Below are 16,787 nucleotides of genomic sequence, written 5' to 3'. Positions count from 1 at the left end.
TGAATGAAGAGCTCAGCTCTCTTTGCACAAAGGTGCTTGCATGTCAGGAGACTCCCCCACTTGCCCACTACCTCAGCATACTCAAGGCTATTTCCAGAAAAAAACATATTTACCAGACGAGGCAACATGATATAGGAGCCAATTGCTATCAGGATCACAACACAGGCAGTGATGAAGTAACCAAAGGCACTTTCTTCTAGTCTGGAACCACCTGAAAAAAGATTTAGAGAAAAGTGGTGACTCTTTCTTTGGTGATGGGTGGCTAATGAGCAAACCTCTTGTTCTCTGAAAAACAAAGGATGCCTGTAAGTGATGTACAGCTGTACATCAATAATACAGAGAGAGAGATAATGAATACCCAGCCTTGGCTGCTTTATAGGCTGAAAGGTGTAGCATAAACCAAAACAAGCAATATGTAATACTCACTGGCAATAGTACAGATCATTGCTGCTGCTGCGAATGTCCCTGCGAGGCCCTGCCCACTCATAATGGGTGCTGTGTAACTGGCAGGAAGGAGCCCTGCCAGTCCAAAAATGCTGCCTTGAAGAATGGCCCCAAAGGCTGTCAAAAAAGAAGAAAAAAAACATTTAAAAGGTAATTGTAAATAGATCTTATCCACAAAAAGTAAGCACTATAAAATGAACCCAAAGCTGAAGGACAGGATGTAGCTTGCATCAGGGGTCCCCAAGCTGCGGTCCATGGGCCACTACCGGGCTGTGGCTTGCTAGCCACCGGGCTGCGGAACAGGCTGGCCAGTGCATGCATGTGTGTACCCACTCACCCCCATTCGTGCTAGCGCCGTGAAAGCAGGGCACCGCAGCTATGCAAACAGAGCACCTTGCAGCACTAAAACCAGGTACGGTGCAAAAACAAGGAGCAGTGTGGTGAAACTGGGGCACTGCTAGTGCCCGTGCAGCAAAAATGGGTGTGGCTAGCAAGTGTCACGTGGACGCTAACACTGCCCTGTTTGCGTTGCACGTGCTCTTGGCCCTGTTTGTATGTCATGTATGCGCACGCGTAAAATGCTTCTCCCTCCCTTTCTCTCTGGTCCGCCAGCTGAGAAAGGTTGGAGACCTCTGGCTTACATCACTATAGTTTGCACATTATATTGACCATGGATGGGAAATGTTTCTATCTGCTCTTGCACATTCTCCCACTGGCAAAAATTGGATCTGCAAGAATTACATTCTACCCATTTCAACACCCTGACAGAGTGCTCAATGCTAAAAACTGCTTAGATTCTCAAACACAGGTAAGGGTGAAATACTGCACATCAGAGATAGAATGTGTTTATCTATATGTGTATATATATATATATACCTGTAAGAATGGGAAAAGTGTGGTCACTTTAATAATTCATAAATTTATAGACACACAACAGAACTTCACTTACAATTGATGAGAACTATCTTGACCATGGTAATGATGAAAAAAGGCAAAGGCTCCATTGGGACCTTGACTAGGATTGCTGTTACCATGAAGACCAAGAAGATGGCAGCCAAACTAGATATGATCCGTATTTGCTGAGGGATCCTAATAAATGGAAAAAGATAAAGATAAAAAAACCCTGACTTTCTAAAATCATAATAAAATCCAATTCGTTCAATTGAGATAAAACTTCAATCAATGGATAATCTATTTTTAGATGTGTAATCACAATCTAAGATAGCTTTTCCCAACCTGTGCATCCTTCAAATGGCTGGTCTTCATTTCTCAGAATGTTCAACAGAGATCCTGCTTCAAGGAGTTAAAGTTCAAACATCTAGAAACATTCAGGTTGGGAAGCTATCTAGACTGACTATGTTGAATTTGTGAACATAAATGAAGAGATTTTATGTATGTATAAATTATCTGTTGCATTATGATTCAGTAATGATATAAGCAGTTGCTTCCATCTGTATAAAACAAAAGTAACATGTAGTAAAACTGAAATAATTACCGTATATGCCGCCGTATTAGGCGACCCGGCGTATAAGACGACCCCCGTCTTTATAGCCGGGCCGCATTCCTAGAACGTCGTCTTATACGTCGGAAACTACCAGTATTTCCGGCGTATAAGACGACTTGGCGTATAAGACGACCCCCCGTCTTTGGCACCGATTTCAGCGCTTGCGGAAGTCGTCTTATACGCCGGCATTTACGGGTATGTACTTCAAAAACCTAAAGACAATACAGCAAAATGAAACAATTTATTTTTTGCTTTTAGGTACTGTGCTCCTAAAACTGTTCTGGATCACTATATGGAAATAATTAAAATGTTTGGATAGCATCATAAATATTTAAAAGTGATCCAACTTTGCAGAACAGAAAATAAAGTTCTTTTCCCACTGAGAAGCTCAAAATGACCTAGTCTGAATGCTGCCAATATGCTGGAAATCAAAGGACTCAGAGCAATTGAAGTCTAAAATTTTCATTTCAGAAAATCTATAAAAATCATACCTCTGGTGGATAAAAGAGTTAAGGCACGTGAAGATGAGTAGAGGCAACATGGCACACAATGTCATCACATTATTAAATATGGATGGCAGGTTTGAGAGAGAAACTTCCTTCTTCTCTGTGACATTCACATTAGTATAATTATAAGAGTCCTGCAAGTGATTAGAAAGGGGTATCATCATCATTATTATTATGGTTGGTCTCATAGTTAGCCAATTAGATTAGATGTGGCATTTCTATCTATCTATTGAGCCCTTCCCAAGGAACTAAGAAATGGAGATGTTTTAGGCAGTATTGTTGCAAGATGTAAGTTCTTCCAAGTAAAGCTACATTTTGCAATTGACTATTGGTAATTTTGTCATTGCTGATGGTGTTCAAGTAGTGCTCCAGATGTTTAGGGATTGCACCCAAGGCACCTATCTATTGGTACTATATTTGCCTTCTTTTGCCACAGTCATTCTACTTCTTTTTCTTCTGTGATTTCTGCTATTTATTTCTCTTGTATTCTCCATATACTGCAATATATCCTTTTCAAACTTTTTTTATTGACAATTTAATTTAACAACTATTATTTTAAAATTTATATCACACTGTGCTATAAATAAATAATAAATAATAAAATTGATTACACATTGTGGCAAATGTGTGTAAACTAAATAAAGATGCTTGCACCTATCTCATGAACAAAAGAAACTATAACATTTAGAAAAAAACCATATTTATATACAATGATAGATACATATACTGTTTGAAAGCCTAATCTACCTTGCAACTACCAAAGTGTATGGCTTGGAACCACTGACCCATTCCAATTACCTGCCCTAACGGAGGAATTCAAGATCAAGTACAGCTGCTTCACACAATTCACAAACATCCCCCTTGAATTCACTTGGTTGATTAATGACAGCAAATATTTGGGAGAAACTACCTCTTTTCCTGTGACACTCACATTAGCATAGGAATCAGATGATGATATGTTGAGGCGGTTGGTAAAGTACTACAGAAAACAAATAAAGAATTGGTCAGACAAACCAATGAAAGAAATCAATTCCAAATCTAGCACTTTTCTTTTATTTCCCAAGTAGTTCACACAGAAGAATTCCGCCTTTTGTGTGCAAGTATAAAATAGTCACATTTCTCCAGTACTTTTAATCTTTATGAAGATAGAAAATGGACTAAAAATGATCGGTTACATAAATTGAATAGAGTAACAGAGAGTAGGTTAACTGCATTGAACTCCCATTAAAATGAAAAGGATTAGAGGTAGTCCTTGACTTACAAACACAACTGTGCCCAAAATTTCTGTTGTTAAGCAAGACCATTGTTAAGTGAGTTTTGCCCATTTTATGTCTTTTCTTGCCACAATTGTTAAGCGAATCACTACTTAACTGCGAAACTGGCTTCCCCATTGCTTGTCAGAAGTTTGCAAAAGGTGATCACATAATCCCAAGACACTGCAGCCATCATAATACAAGCTAGTTGCCAAGCATCTGGATTTTGATCATATGACCATGGAGATGCTGCAACGGTCATAAATGTGAAAAACGGTCATAAGAAATCTTTTTCCAGTGCCATTTTAATTTCAAATGGTCATTAAATGAATGGCTGTAAGTCAAGGATTACCTGTACTGTGTTTTCAACAACGATCAATGTAAAGTTTTGCATCTTTTAATATAATCTTAGTGGAACCATACAATCTGAGACTCAGAGGTATGGGCAATTCCTTGGTCTGGAATCTGGTACAAATTATGCTCATACATCTTTAACTTACTGTTGTAGCTGTCATGAAAAAGTTCCATGGCAAGAGTGTCCCAAGACCAAGTATGAAAAAGATGAGCCAAACAGTCTTATATCTATAAGAAACAAGGTTGATTAATGCACACTAAAATTGACAAAGCAAGGTGAGGATCCATGTCTGTCTCCAGTAGAAGGGAATACATATACCTCACTGTTGAACTGTTGAGATCTTGACTCTCTCTGAGCTTACTGTTTGCTTGCAGATGTTTCATTAGACACGTAGGTAACATCATCACCACCCATACTGATGATTCTCTCTAACTGGGCAATGAAAATCTGCAAATCACCAAGCTCAGAGAGCACCAGGAACTCTACAATACCTATGTGTAACATTTACAAATATCCTTGCATATCCCTGAACAGTGTAAAACAGAAATTAAAAATAAAGACACAGTAAAGACAAAAGCAATCTTAAAATATTGTTTAAACTATTAAACAAACGCCCTCAACTAAAACTAAAAATATTTCACAATAACAGAATAAACCATACAAGGAAACTGAAAATACATAGAAGCAAGGCTTTTATAAAAATGGTGCTGGAACTCCGTTCTGGGCATTCTATGAAAAAAAAAAAGCCCTGCATAGAAGGGCTATGCAAATTCATAAAAGCCTCAGATAAAAATAATTAACAAGAAAGGAGAACGCATATGTGCTTCTTGAAAAATGGTCTAGTACCAGAATGACAAAGTAAATTGTTTTTTCCCTGATTGTCAAATATTTGCTAAATTTGCAGTAATTCCAAAGTTTAAATGTGTGGTTCTATCCAATAGCAGAAAAAAAATATTCTAATGGGTTGCCCATAGCAGATACCAAAAATAATCCTAGTCAGGACAGTAGGAACCAACAGATGCCCAAGACTGCAATTTACTGACACCTGACTTAGCATTTAGCAAACAGTATGTTCTGCATTTACATCAGGGCTTTTCAACCAATGGTACGGGTACCACCTGTGGTACATTGGCACCTGGCAGGTGGTACGCGACCATCCTAGAAAAAGTAGTGGGGGAGGGGAATGAGCTGAACCAATGGCAGCACTGCACAAGCCTGAGCGAGAGATGGCTGGATCTGCAGGGCTGTCAGGGCTCAGTGGAAGCACCAGGATCAGCACCAGGCTCCAGCTGGAACTCGGCGCTGATCCTGGTGCTTCTGCTGAGCCCAGAAGAAGGGCCGATCAGCTGGAATGTTGCAGCCTCTCCAGGGTCTTGTGATTTACATTCAGATGCTTGGCAACTGATTCATATTTATGACGGTCACAGTGTCCCAGGGTCATGTGAAGTGACCAAATCCTGCTGCAACCACCCAGCAGAATAAAAACCAAACACCCCCACCCTACCCCGGCTGCCAATCCTGAACAGAAATGCTCACAACAATGAAAACCTCGGACAGGAGGAAGAGCACCGTCTGGTGGGCAGGCAGGTGTCTTGCTCGGCTGTGGCTTGGGGGGCACTTTTTTCAGTGCCATTGTAACTTCGAACAGTCACTAAGCGAACTGTTGTAAGTCGAGGACTACCGGTACTTTATCACTTTTTTCCTTTTTGGGGGGGGTCATCAAGTTCTTGACACCTTGCTAGGCAACTGGTGGTACTCTGATATTGCCATATCCTAAAAGTGGTACAATGGGTGAAAAGGTTGAAAAGCCCTGATTTACATGACATGTGTGCACTTGTTCATGAGAGAAACAACACCATCTCACTATACAATTACTGTACCTGTCTTGGGGAGTGTTGCCTGTCATAACGGCACTTTAGAATGGTTGCAGAATTGTTTTACGTCACGGTTGATCACCTGAAAAGAAAACAATGGGGAAAAGAGAAAATAATTAATTTAAGAGAAAGAAGTAGGATAATTCATGGAGTCAAGAAACAAGATTAAGAAATAATCAGAATTTAAATTATCTACAGAAGTACAATAACTACAATATATGTTAGTTTAAAGGGGTGGGGGGGAACAGGATCCCTCAGCCTAGTTGGGCCAATAATACTCCTAGATATGCTTTGCTATCTTTCCTCCCTTTAAGTAGTTTGGCACCCTTACGAATGAGACTTGCAAATATGTACCATTTTATTTCTAAGAAAGTTTCTGAGATATAAGTTAGACTCCGAGATCATCTGAGAAAAGAGAGGTTATGTTTAGGACTGATGCTTTGCATTAGACAACAAAGTTTCAAAAAGTAATACAAAATAAAATGAATTAGGTGGCTCAAATACCCTGACAAGTTCCAAAAAAGATATAATAGTTATGATCACAAATAAAGGTTTTAAGGTACGGATTGTTTATGTGCTGAGAAATTCTCTGGAAATACCCACCGTAATAAAGGTAACATAATTTAAGCACTGTAATTTTAGAAAATACATACTTCATTGTGCATATACGGACACTTTCAGAAAAATTACTATGGACCTAATTTTTGTTTAAACCTTAAGTCAGTGGCTTAAGGTTTAAACAAAACTGTACTCCTAGAACGATTCTGATATATTCTGATATATTCTCACACCCCTTACAAAAGTTTGAAATAATAGCAACAAATTATGTGTATACACCATAATTTTGAAAACCCAAGTTTTCGCACCCCTTGGAATATTGTCTTGCACCCCCAGGGGGTGCAAGCATCCCCGGTTGAGAACTCCTGCCTTAAGTGATTAATAAATTGCTAACTATATATTATTATTTATACCATGAGATGGAGGAAATTTCGTTTCTCCATTTTAAAAAAATGAAAATAATTTAATGCATCTAATGTCCTCCTAAATCAGTTTAATCGCTCTGTTTCAATACCCACTTTTAATGTTCTAGAATTGTCTGATTTTCATACTGAAGAAGATTTGCCAGTTTTATTAACTACTGTAGTTGAAAAGGCCTCACTATTGGAATGCCACCGGAAAACATGACATCAAAACCCAATTCCACCTTGGATCTAGGACTTTGCATACGTAGTGACATAGAACAAATATTGTCAGTGTTTCCTAGAAATAGGAACCTGACAAAATGTGCCAAATAGAAAAATATCTATGCTATACTGCTTGTGTAACCAGGTGGGGCCGCATCATCCTGGAGATTATCTACGACGTGGTTAACTAAGAATCAACACCAACATGATGACACATAATCCTGTTTATACCCTGGTTGTAAGCACAGTATACTGAAGGAAGCAAATGCTAAATGTTCTTGGCAATACACTAGGTTTTGGGTTGATGAGCTTGAGAATTACCCGTGGGAAGGAAACAGAACCAAATAGTATTTTCTATGTTTCAGAATAAGGCCTACATGCTGGAGAGCTGAACTAGGGAGCTTCCATCAGAGCAGGGTCTGAAATGTCATATCTGATCAGTGATGTTCAGTAAGGAAATAGTGGGTTTCCCACCTTCCGGATAGGACTGAAAATTCAGCACCATAAAAGATGCTGAGTCTGGCATTAGATGGGGTAGAGAAAGCTCTTCACTGTCAGGAACATGGGAAGGATTAGCAGGGCTACAACATCATTTGTTCTGAGATTCAAGACCATTATTTCTGCCTCTTTCTTCCTATTAGGGAGGACAGAAGTACAGTTACTAAGTCCCCTCTATTATTTCAACTTTGGGAATTAAGAATTCCTTTCCAGCAAAACTTTCCAGAATAAAACAAAAGGAGGGGCCTAAAAATGCAGAAAAAAACTAAATATGCAAAAAAGTACATTTCTAATAAGCAAGCAAGCCAATTTTGCAATCATGTGCCTATAAATTTGACTGTCCCTATCCAAATGCACTATATTTTATATTCATTCTTACCTAGCATCATCTTGCGGAATCTGGCCTATTACTCAGGTATTAAAGTCATTTAAAATTGCAGCTTTGTCCTCTAATATATTAGTCAATCCTCTCAAATGTGGCATATCTAAAAAAATTTAAAAAATACCCCTTCATTCCATCCTTCAGTTGGGATTAGTTAGAATAACAGAGAGTCATTCTTTCATAAGAATTGGGAGACTCATTGTTTGACAATCTTTTCTAGGGCCAGAATGTAAGCCAGCTAAAAAGGGGGAAAGTTATTTAACTCTAAAGGAGTAAGAATAAAGGAAGATGAAAAGGAAGCTAATCAAGAACAGATAAATAAGAAACATTTAACAGTTAAGATATCTCTTCAAAAAATCTTACCCAAATCTTGTTTTTCTCTGTTCTGACAATGACTTATCTTACACAACTTTCTTTGGAATGAATTTTTAAAAGTGCCAAAAACAACCAGGAAATCCATTGTCACCAATTTCCACAAGCATCCTGCCCTAACGGTGCAGGGTTCTGGATAAATGCCGATAACAAACTGTCACTCTGTATAATCACTATAATGAATAGTTTAAATATTTATCATCTATTATGTAGCTAAACTCTGTTTACAAAATTTGCTGGCATATTCCTTTATCAAATCATTATTTCATCTATTTTTTAGACGCTAGCAAAACTATGGCAGTTCCTGCAAAAACTGCTTCCAAGAGTTACTGCCAACTATTTTCTCCGTACTTTCATTCCAAAGTAGTTGTTATGCAAAAACACCCTCAAAAATAGCTGAGTGGATCATATGAAATTCTTTGGTAAATGTGAGCTGATCCTTAGATTGGGCATTTTGTCCCCTTCTTTATACATTGCAATGTGTTACATGTGAATCAGGTCTTTTACATCTCTCATCCATATCCTTTGTCAAATATTTCTTTTATCTCTGTGAGCCATTTCAAAGAGGAAAAATTAATCCAGAGCATGGCTTATCCAATTGTGAATGTAACATCACTATAAATGTGAAGCATCCTTCACCACTGTATAATACTGAGTTATGTTACCAACAACTGTGGTGGTTCACTTAACCACCACAAAAATGTTGTAAAATTGGGTTCAGTCATGTGGGTACCTCAGTTTATGACTGTAACTACTTACAAGCAAAATCTGATCCCAACTGAGCTTATAAATCAAGGATTATCTGAAGAATTGGGGAGGGGGAAGGTGGAAGAAGATTATAATCCATCAGAGAAGTATACCTCAAAAACAAACAAGAGACCCAAAGCAAATAGATGCACAATGAAGCCTGAGGGAATTCCAGTCATTAGATAAATGGCTGGAGTAGTGGACTGAACACAAGGAGAATTTAAAACCCTGGATAAGAATGCCAGAAAAACAATGACAATGAATGATGCACTTCATTAATGCAGCAATGTTGACAGATTCTACTTATCAAGGAAAATAGGTGGGCATGAAATGTTGCAAGTACAATAGACAGTTGAAAAAGAGAAAAGGGCATTGGAAGACAATCTGAAGGGTAGTGAAGAAGATGCACAGAAGCTAATACAGTATACCAGGAAAGCTTACTAACTGCTGGAGAGACCAAACTGGTCTACAAGAAAGACCAAATGAAAAATAAAAAAGAGACATGGCAAGACAAAGTATTACATGGCCAGAACATTAAAAAAATAGCAGGTAAAACAACAAATGTTGGGAATGGCTGAGAACAGGAAAGTTGAAGAAACAACCAGAGGGACTAATTCTGTGTGCACAAGACCAACCTTTAAGAACAAATGCATACAAAGCCAGAATTGGGAAGAAAGCAACAGGCAGTAATTGCAATCTTTGCAAAGAAGCTGAAGAAACAATGGATCACCTAATTAGCTGCTGCAAGAAGATTTGCACAAACTGATTACAAACAATGATATGACACAGTAGTATCAATGATGTTCTGGAATATCTGCAAGAAATACCATTTACCTGCAAGCAAATATTACAGTAGTAGAGCCACAGAATAGATGAAGTAATTGAAAACGAAGAAGATAAAGTGCTCTTGGAATTTACATAGAATTCAACTAGACAAGCATCTGTCACATAACACCCAGGCTTAACCATCCTCAATAAGACTAATGCATATTTAGTTCCTAATCCTTTATTCTTTCCTCTAGCCATTGATAAAATAAGTCCCAAGTTTGATAATATTTTGTTTCTTCTTTTTCTTTCAGCCTTCAGCCACGCATTCTAGTATTTTTTAAATTATTTCTTCATCTGATGGTATTTCTTCATTTTTCCAATACTGCACAAATATAATTCTTGCCGCTGTTGTAACATGCAAAGTCAAATATATGCTTTGTTTATCAGTCTTTTCTGGCATTATACCTAATAAAAAAAGTTCAGGTTTAAAATCTATGTATTCTCCCAACATCTTTTCTAGCCAAGCATGTATCTTTTCCTAATAACTCTTTGCTTTGGCACATGTCTACCAAACCTGGTAATAAGTGCCTGACTTATGTTTGCATTTCCAACATCTATCTGACATGTTTTTAAACATTTTTGCTAGTCTTGTCAATAAGAAAGACAATGGTAGGGTGGCAATATCTGGAGACAGTAGAATACAACAGAAAGAACTAGAGAAGATCACAAAATATAAGGACCTATAGCAAACAGAATGACTATGACAAAAAAAGCCATAGTTATTAGGCAGCTTGGATGCAATCCCATAACATCAAGAGCACTATTTGAACCTTATCAGCATTGACAAAATCACCGTTAGTCAATTACAAAAGGCAGCTTTATATGGAACAGTTTACATCCTGCAATGATTATTTTGACACCATCTAACAGCAACATTTGCTATCCCAAGTCCTTGGGAAGGCCTCAAAAGGTGAATAAAAGTGCCAAATCCAGTCTAAGCATCTCGCTGACTATGCAACCAATCCTAATAATACATCATCTTGATTCCTAAGAATATTCTTGGTCAGAAAATAGAACTGCAGATTACAAAGCCAGCCATGGTATTCAGAGATGTTCACAGAAACGGCAGTTTTAATTCAAGTGTTACTACTCCAGATATCAATTAGATATATTTTAGTGGGGTAAAATTTATTAATATTTTTTATAAAAATGTTCACACAATGTACAGGAGAGAGGAGTTTTGTATTCTTAATTGAAGATATTATGAAAAAGATTGGTTTAAAATAAGTTACAATTGTATTTACATTCCTATACATCCCATATTTGAATTAAAAGTTATCTGCCTCATGTCACTTCTTAACCTTCTTTACAATTTCTCACTGTTATGAAAAAGATAAGTATCAAATATATCAATAACAGGAATCCAATTAGTTGTTTGGATTAAAAGTACTAAACTGATAGATAAGCCATTACTCAAATAAAACAAGTTAGATATGGGCTGACTCCAAATGTATGAATTTTAAAATTCAATACTGTACAATTCCATAAAAATAACTACAGAACTGTTTGAATACATGAGATGCAAACTACTTCATGTAACTACTAATTACTTGTCATTGGTTATCAATAGAGCCATATTATTCAAGTGTAATCATAGAATGAAGTCTTATATATAATTTATCTGGGATCAAGTTCCATTGAAAACAACTAGGACTTACTTTTCAGCAGACATGGGTAAGGTTATGTTATGGAAAACTTTGTACCATTTTAAAACACTTGAACCTTTGATAAACAAACATTTATCTACCTTAACACATTGCAAACCCAACCAACAACATTAGACAAGCAGTACAATCAGCAGTTACACACTAAGAGGGCTTTTTTGCTTTGCTCTTTTACATTTATGCTCCTGCTTCGCTTATTTTAACCTTGTTCTGAAATAAGGAGATACCATCATTTTGTGCAAAAGGATCCCCATTTTGTCTGAAAGGATCTCCAAAGATCTTAGAACTTGGCCTTTCCTGTCCTGTCTCTTTCTCCCTTTTTTTCTTCCTCTGTTCTTAAACTGATATTCTCTGCTCTGAAGCTATCTTAGTTGTTTTCACTGACATTATCATATAGTCTATTGGGAAAAACACAATAAAAGTAAAAAAAAAGCAGCACAGGAAGAATTTTACAACAGGTATGTTTTTTTAAATATGTAAACAACATTTGCTTTGTTTGACAATCAGGAGACTTCGTCTTCTTAGGTAAATTAATGTATAACATAATGTCAAGACACTTCCTTGTGGTTTGCTGATATTCAAAGAGACACAAACACACTGCTTTATCAAAGAGCAGTTGTTTCCTGAAGAGCCTAACGACCCTAACCTATCACCCACCTAACTCAAAGTTAGCCTTTCAAATCTATTGTCAGAGATGACTGAATCCCAAACTATCCATCTGTAGTATCACCATCATAATATGGTCTATCTTTGGAATGTCACGGATCTGTTGGACTTTAATTTCTGTAAGTTTCCAACTTGCATATAGGTAATTGCTTTATAGTCCAAAAAATGAGGGGGAACTATTTGGCTAAAGCTCAAACTGTGTGTGGCGTTCGTTTGTTTTTTTATAGCCTCCATTTGCAGCTATTACTTTCTCAAGTGGGAACATTGGAGCAACCAGTGAGAACAATTTCTGAATGAAATGGATGTAAAAGGAGGGTACTGTTTTGTTACATTTCTATTCTGCATTATAACTGAGATATGGAATTGAGGGAAGTTGTCCAAAGCAAGGGTCCTCAACCCCTTGGGGTGACCCAGGCCGCAGTAATGGCAGGTGAGTATGCGCACAGTTTTGCATGCACAAGTGGTGGGAAAGCGCATGCGCAGCTCCATTTGTGAGAGTGGTGAGTGCCCATGCCCACCGCTTGTGCAAATGGAGTTATGTGCACGCACACATTAGCCCACTGCTCATGCAGAACCATCCCCTCTCCCCCCCAGCCCACAAAACTGGAAAATTTAGTACTGTATGATTCAAATGAAGCTTGGATGTTGAATTCATTTAGTACTTAATAACTGAAAATGTAGATGAAACTTGTCCCCACTTAAAGAAAAAGGGATTGAATGATCCTCCCTTTATTAGTGCAGAAAAAAATATTTTCATTAGCCATGGAAATTGCTCCCATTACTGAAGTTTTCACTGCAATCTTGTAAGACTCAGCACTGTAAATGACAGCAATATTCAATAATAAACAGTTTGGTGATAATTTCTTTACTTATAATGATTTAAATGCACTGAACTAATGCAACCATGTACATCCACTGAAACTTCATTTATAGCCCAACAAGGATTAGATACCAGTAAAGGGAATTGATGAAAGACTAAATCAGAAACTTAGAGCAGTTTGTACTTAACTATTTATATTTAAGTATAACTATAAGAAAAAAGTGCAACACAAAATTTAAATTAATCAAATAATGCTCAGAGGGAAAGAGATCTATCCCTTTTGCTTATATAAACTGTGGGTGCCATACTGAAAATATCCAAGTTGTTATACCAACTGCCAAGCTGGCTCATTTATCATTATATGTTATTCTTTGGAGGGCAAAGCTGGGCCAATTTGCATGGACTTATTACCGCTACACTTACATATAAACATTCAGAACAGGCCTTTGGGTAGTTACATTTTTTCCCTTAAGGTGGTATAAACTTAAGAGCCACTGGACATTATAGTCATGTTGACCTTATAGTCATGTTATAAACATTATAATCAAGTCAACACCCAATTTTTCAGGAAGCAGCATGAAAAGACTCTATTCCTCAATCTTCAAAAAGCCTCTGCCACAGCAAATATCAACTGGAGCCAGATTTCCCTTAGAAACAACTGCCAATATCCAAAAGACTAATTGGTTGTTTGTACTCTTCTCCCAGACCTCTAGCTCTATATACATTCATCCACCAGAGAAGTAATACTACCCAGGACAGTTCTACACAAGATAATTCAGTGTCTGAAATTAATAACATCTGTAATTAGACCTTACTAGTCAAGCAAACAGTAAGGGCCCTTTTTCACTTTGCCTAACTTTTTATCATCTAAAATAATCCCATTTCTAATTTTGCTTCTTTCAGACACTATACAAATGAGTCAAATTATACCTTCAAATCTCAGAAGGGGTGGAGAGGATTGAGCAGAAATATCTCCGTTCCTCTGACTTTAGCCCCTCTAATCTTAAAATAACATTGAAATAAAACCTATGCAGAGTTCAGGGGAATCTGCACAGGCTACATTTGCCAAAAGCTCCTGCAGAACGCCTTTGAGGAATCAACAGATTTGGTATCTAAGCTGAACCACCTGCTCTTAACAGTGTTCACGGGACAGATCACTAACAAGTGCCCCTTTGAGAAGAAGGCAGAATCCAGAAAAGCAGACAGTGATAATTCTAGGTATCACAAGATTTTCCAGAACAATGGATGGGTAAAACTAATATGCCATCTTTGTTCTTACCCATCATGTGTTGATGTATGAAAAGTGAAACCCCTGAATAGGGCTAATTAATCTTTTCTCTCTCACATACACATCTAGGCATATGAGTTGCTTGCCAAAAGTTATAGCTTCATTTCCTGTCATCTTCTGGTTTTCACTTATATTAGAGACAATGTATATACCATATTTTCCGGCATATGACTTTCTGAAGCGTGGAAATCAGCACCGAAGTCAGGGGTCGTCTTATACGCTGAGTCGTCTTATATACCAGAAATTACAGTAGTTTCCAGCGTATAAGACGACTTTCTAGGCATGGAAATCGGCGCCGAAGTTGGGGGTCGTCTTATACGCCGGAAAATACGTTACTGGTAAACAGTAACAACATGGAGCAGGATTGTCATATGACAGCCTTGTGGTTAGAAATAAGTCTCTCCAGTGACTTTAATGATGTCCTACTCAATTAGTTTTCAGCAAAATCAAACATTTTCTTACTGGCATTTGGTGGCTAGAAAGGAAAAAGTTGGAAATGCTGAATTTTTACCTACAATTTTTTTGGTTTTTTCTTCATTACAAGTAACTACTTTAAACGTATTGTTATCATACTGTTGAATTATTATTAACCTTTAACAAAAAGAGAGTAATGATTACATTTTTAAAAAATAGGAAACGATTATTTTAAGTTGTCCTCTGTTTGATCCTTGCTTTTTAAATAACACACGGAAGAGAGGCTAATTAAACAAGTTAGCTCTTTCAATTTACTTTCACATATTGTGAGATAACAAACTTCCCATTTTGACACAAATTAAATAATTATTTTCCCTCCTTTGTCTTAGCAAGCACCCGATGTCCTCTAGACCATTGTTTCTCATCCTCAGCAATTTTAAGTTGTGTGCATTGCTCCTAGCATGGACTGGCCGGGATTTTCTGGATGTTAAAGTCCGTACATCTCAAAATTGTTGAGGTTGAGAAACACTGTATTAGACACTTTTTTTTTTTCTTCTGTTCAATCATGTCTGATTCTCAGAGACTTCTTGGCAAGGTTTTTCAGAAGTAATTTGCCACTGCCTCTTTCCTAGGGCTAAGAAAAAGTAATTGGCCCAAGGTCACCCAGCTGGCTTTGTGCTTAAGGCAAGTTCATATCTCCTGGTTCCTGCTCTGATTTTAGACCATACTGGCTCTCAAAGAACTCAAATCTTCACTAATATATAAGCTTCCTTTGCTGATACCTAAACTAAGCAAATCTTGGAGGAGGAATAAAGAACTATGAAACTTGCCCAATAAAGTCAACCCCTTTGTGTGAGTCAGGCCTCACTGCAATCCAAACTGACTGTGGTTGTACTGAGAGCATCACTCACCAGTGTATAAGCATAAGGACTATTCTAATAAATATCAGTCCTGGTGTCTTTCCTAGTGTTCACCTTTTTTGATATCTGACCTGCAACTGCATTAGTTGGCAAGAACTGTATAAAAGAGATTCACTGTTAAGATAATGTTATATAGTTATTTTATGATGGACAATAAAATCTTAACAGGAACTAGAAGTGGAGTTGGAGTTCAGATCCTTCTTTTCTAAATCTATGAAAGTAAACTAATTCTTCCTTCACCTTGGTCTTACCTGCTGAAATCTTTTACAATGCTCTGGGAAGTATAAAGGGTATAGTATGGCTTCTACATAATTCACTGGTTGCTTATCCATTATGGCGCTGTTAGCCTATGGCTAAACGAAATCTGAGTACGTACCTCTCAGTTCACCAAGCTTCTTCTCCAGACTCTGCCTTTCTTCCCAAGCCTCACTGCCTTTCTTCCCAAGCCTCACAAGTTTCCCTTACACTAGCATTAGAAAAAGTTTCATCTAAACAAGTACAGTAGTCCTCAACCTACAACCACAACTGAGCCCAAAATTCATGTTGTTAAGCAAGGCAGGTTTTAAGTGAGTTGGGCCTCATTTTATGACCTTTTTGCTACAGTTAAGCGAATCACTGCAGTTGTTAACTGAATTATATGGTTGTTAAGGGAATCTGGCTTCCCCCATTGATTTTGCTTGTTGGAGGTTGGCTGGGAAGGTTACAAATGGCAATCATATGACTCTGGGACAGAGCACTTGTCATAAATATATGCCAGTTGCCAAATGCCCGAATTTTGATCACATAATCACGGGGATGCTGCAACAGTCGTGTGTGTAAAACAGTCATAAATCACTTTTTTTAGTCCATTCGTAACTTTGACTGGTCATTCAGTGAATGATTATAAGTAGAGGACTACCTATATAAGTTAGGGCAAGCCTATCTTGTATCTCCAGCACCCTTTCCCAGTGCTCAGAGAGGCAAACTCTCTACCATCCCAGCCTGATAAACTCTTTCTTGTGCAGCCCAGAATCTCTTGATGGAAGGCAGTCCTTCTGGCCACAAAGAATGATGACTTCTGTCCTTTTT

At 37.6% G+C, this 16,787-nt stretch overlaps 1 protein-coding gene across 3 annotated transcripts in view; it reads right to left on the bottom strand.

The window, feature by feature from the left end:
- SLC29A1 (solute carrier family 29 member 1 (Augustine blood group)) overlaps positions 1–16,787 on the bottom strand; it is a 68,137-nt gene that overhangs the window by 16,395 nt on the left and 34,955 nt on the right. For 2 of the 3 annotated variants that reach the window (XM_039347029.1, XM_039347028.1), the window contains exons 3-9: positions 5,943–6,018; positions 4,208–4,289; positions 3,365–3,433; positions 2,440–2,588; positions 1,394–1,533; positions 427–561; positions 114–211 (exon numbers count right to left, since the gene is read on the bottom strand). In XM_039347029.1, coding sequence (XP_039202963.1) covers positions 114–211; positions 427–561; positions 1,394–1,533; positions 2,440–2,588; positions 3,365–3,433; positions 4,208–4,289; positions 5,943–5,968 — 699 coding nt within the window. In that variant the 5' untranslated portion in view covers positions 5,969–6,018. The remainder of the gene's footprint in view (positions 1–113; positions 212–426; positions 562–1,393; positions 1,534–2,439; positions 2,589–3,364; positions 3,434–4,207; positions 4,290–5,942; positions 6,019–16,787) is intronic. The other variant, XM_039347030.1, reaches the window with a different exon arrangement.

The sequence above is a fragment of the Crotalus tigris genome, unplaced genomic scaffold (genome assembly GCF_016545835.1).
Source record: "Crotalus tigris isolate CLP2741 ecotype Arizona unplaced genomic scaffold, ASM1654583v1 scf7180000018048.2368360, whole genome shotgun sequence".
Lineage (NCBI taxonomy): Eukaryota > Metazoa > Chordata > Lepidosauria > Squamata > Viperidae > Crotalus > Crotalus tigris.
The sequence above is the reverse complement of the archived record's forward strand: the minus strand, read 5'-3'. Positions and strand labels throughout refer to the sequence as shown.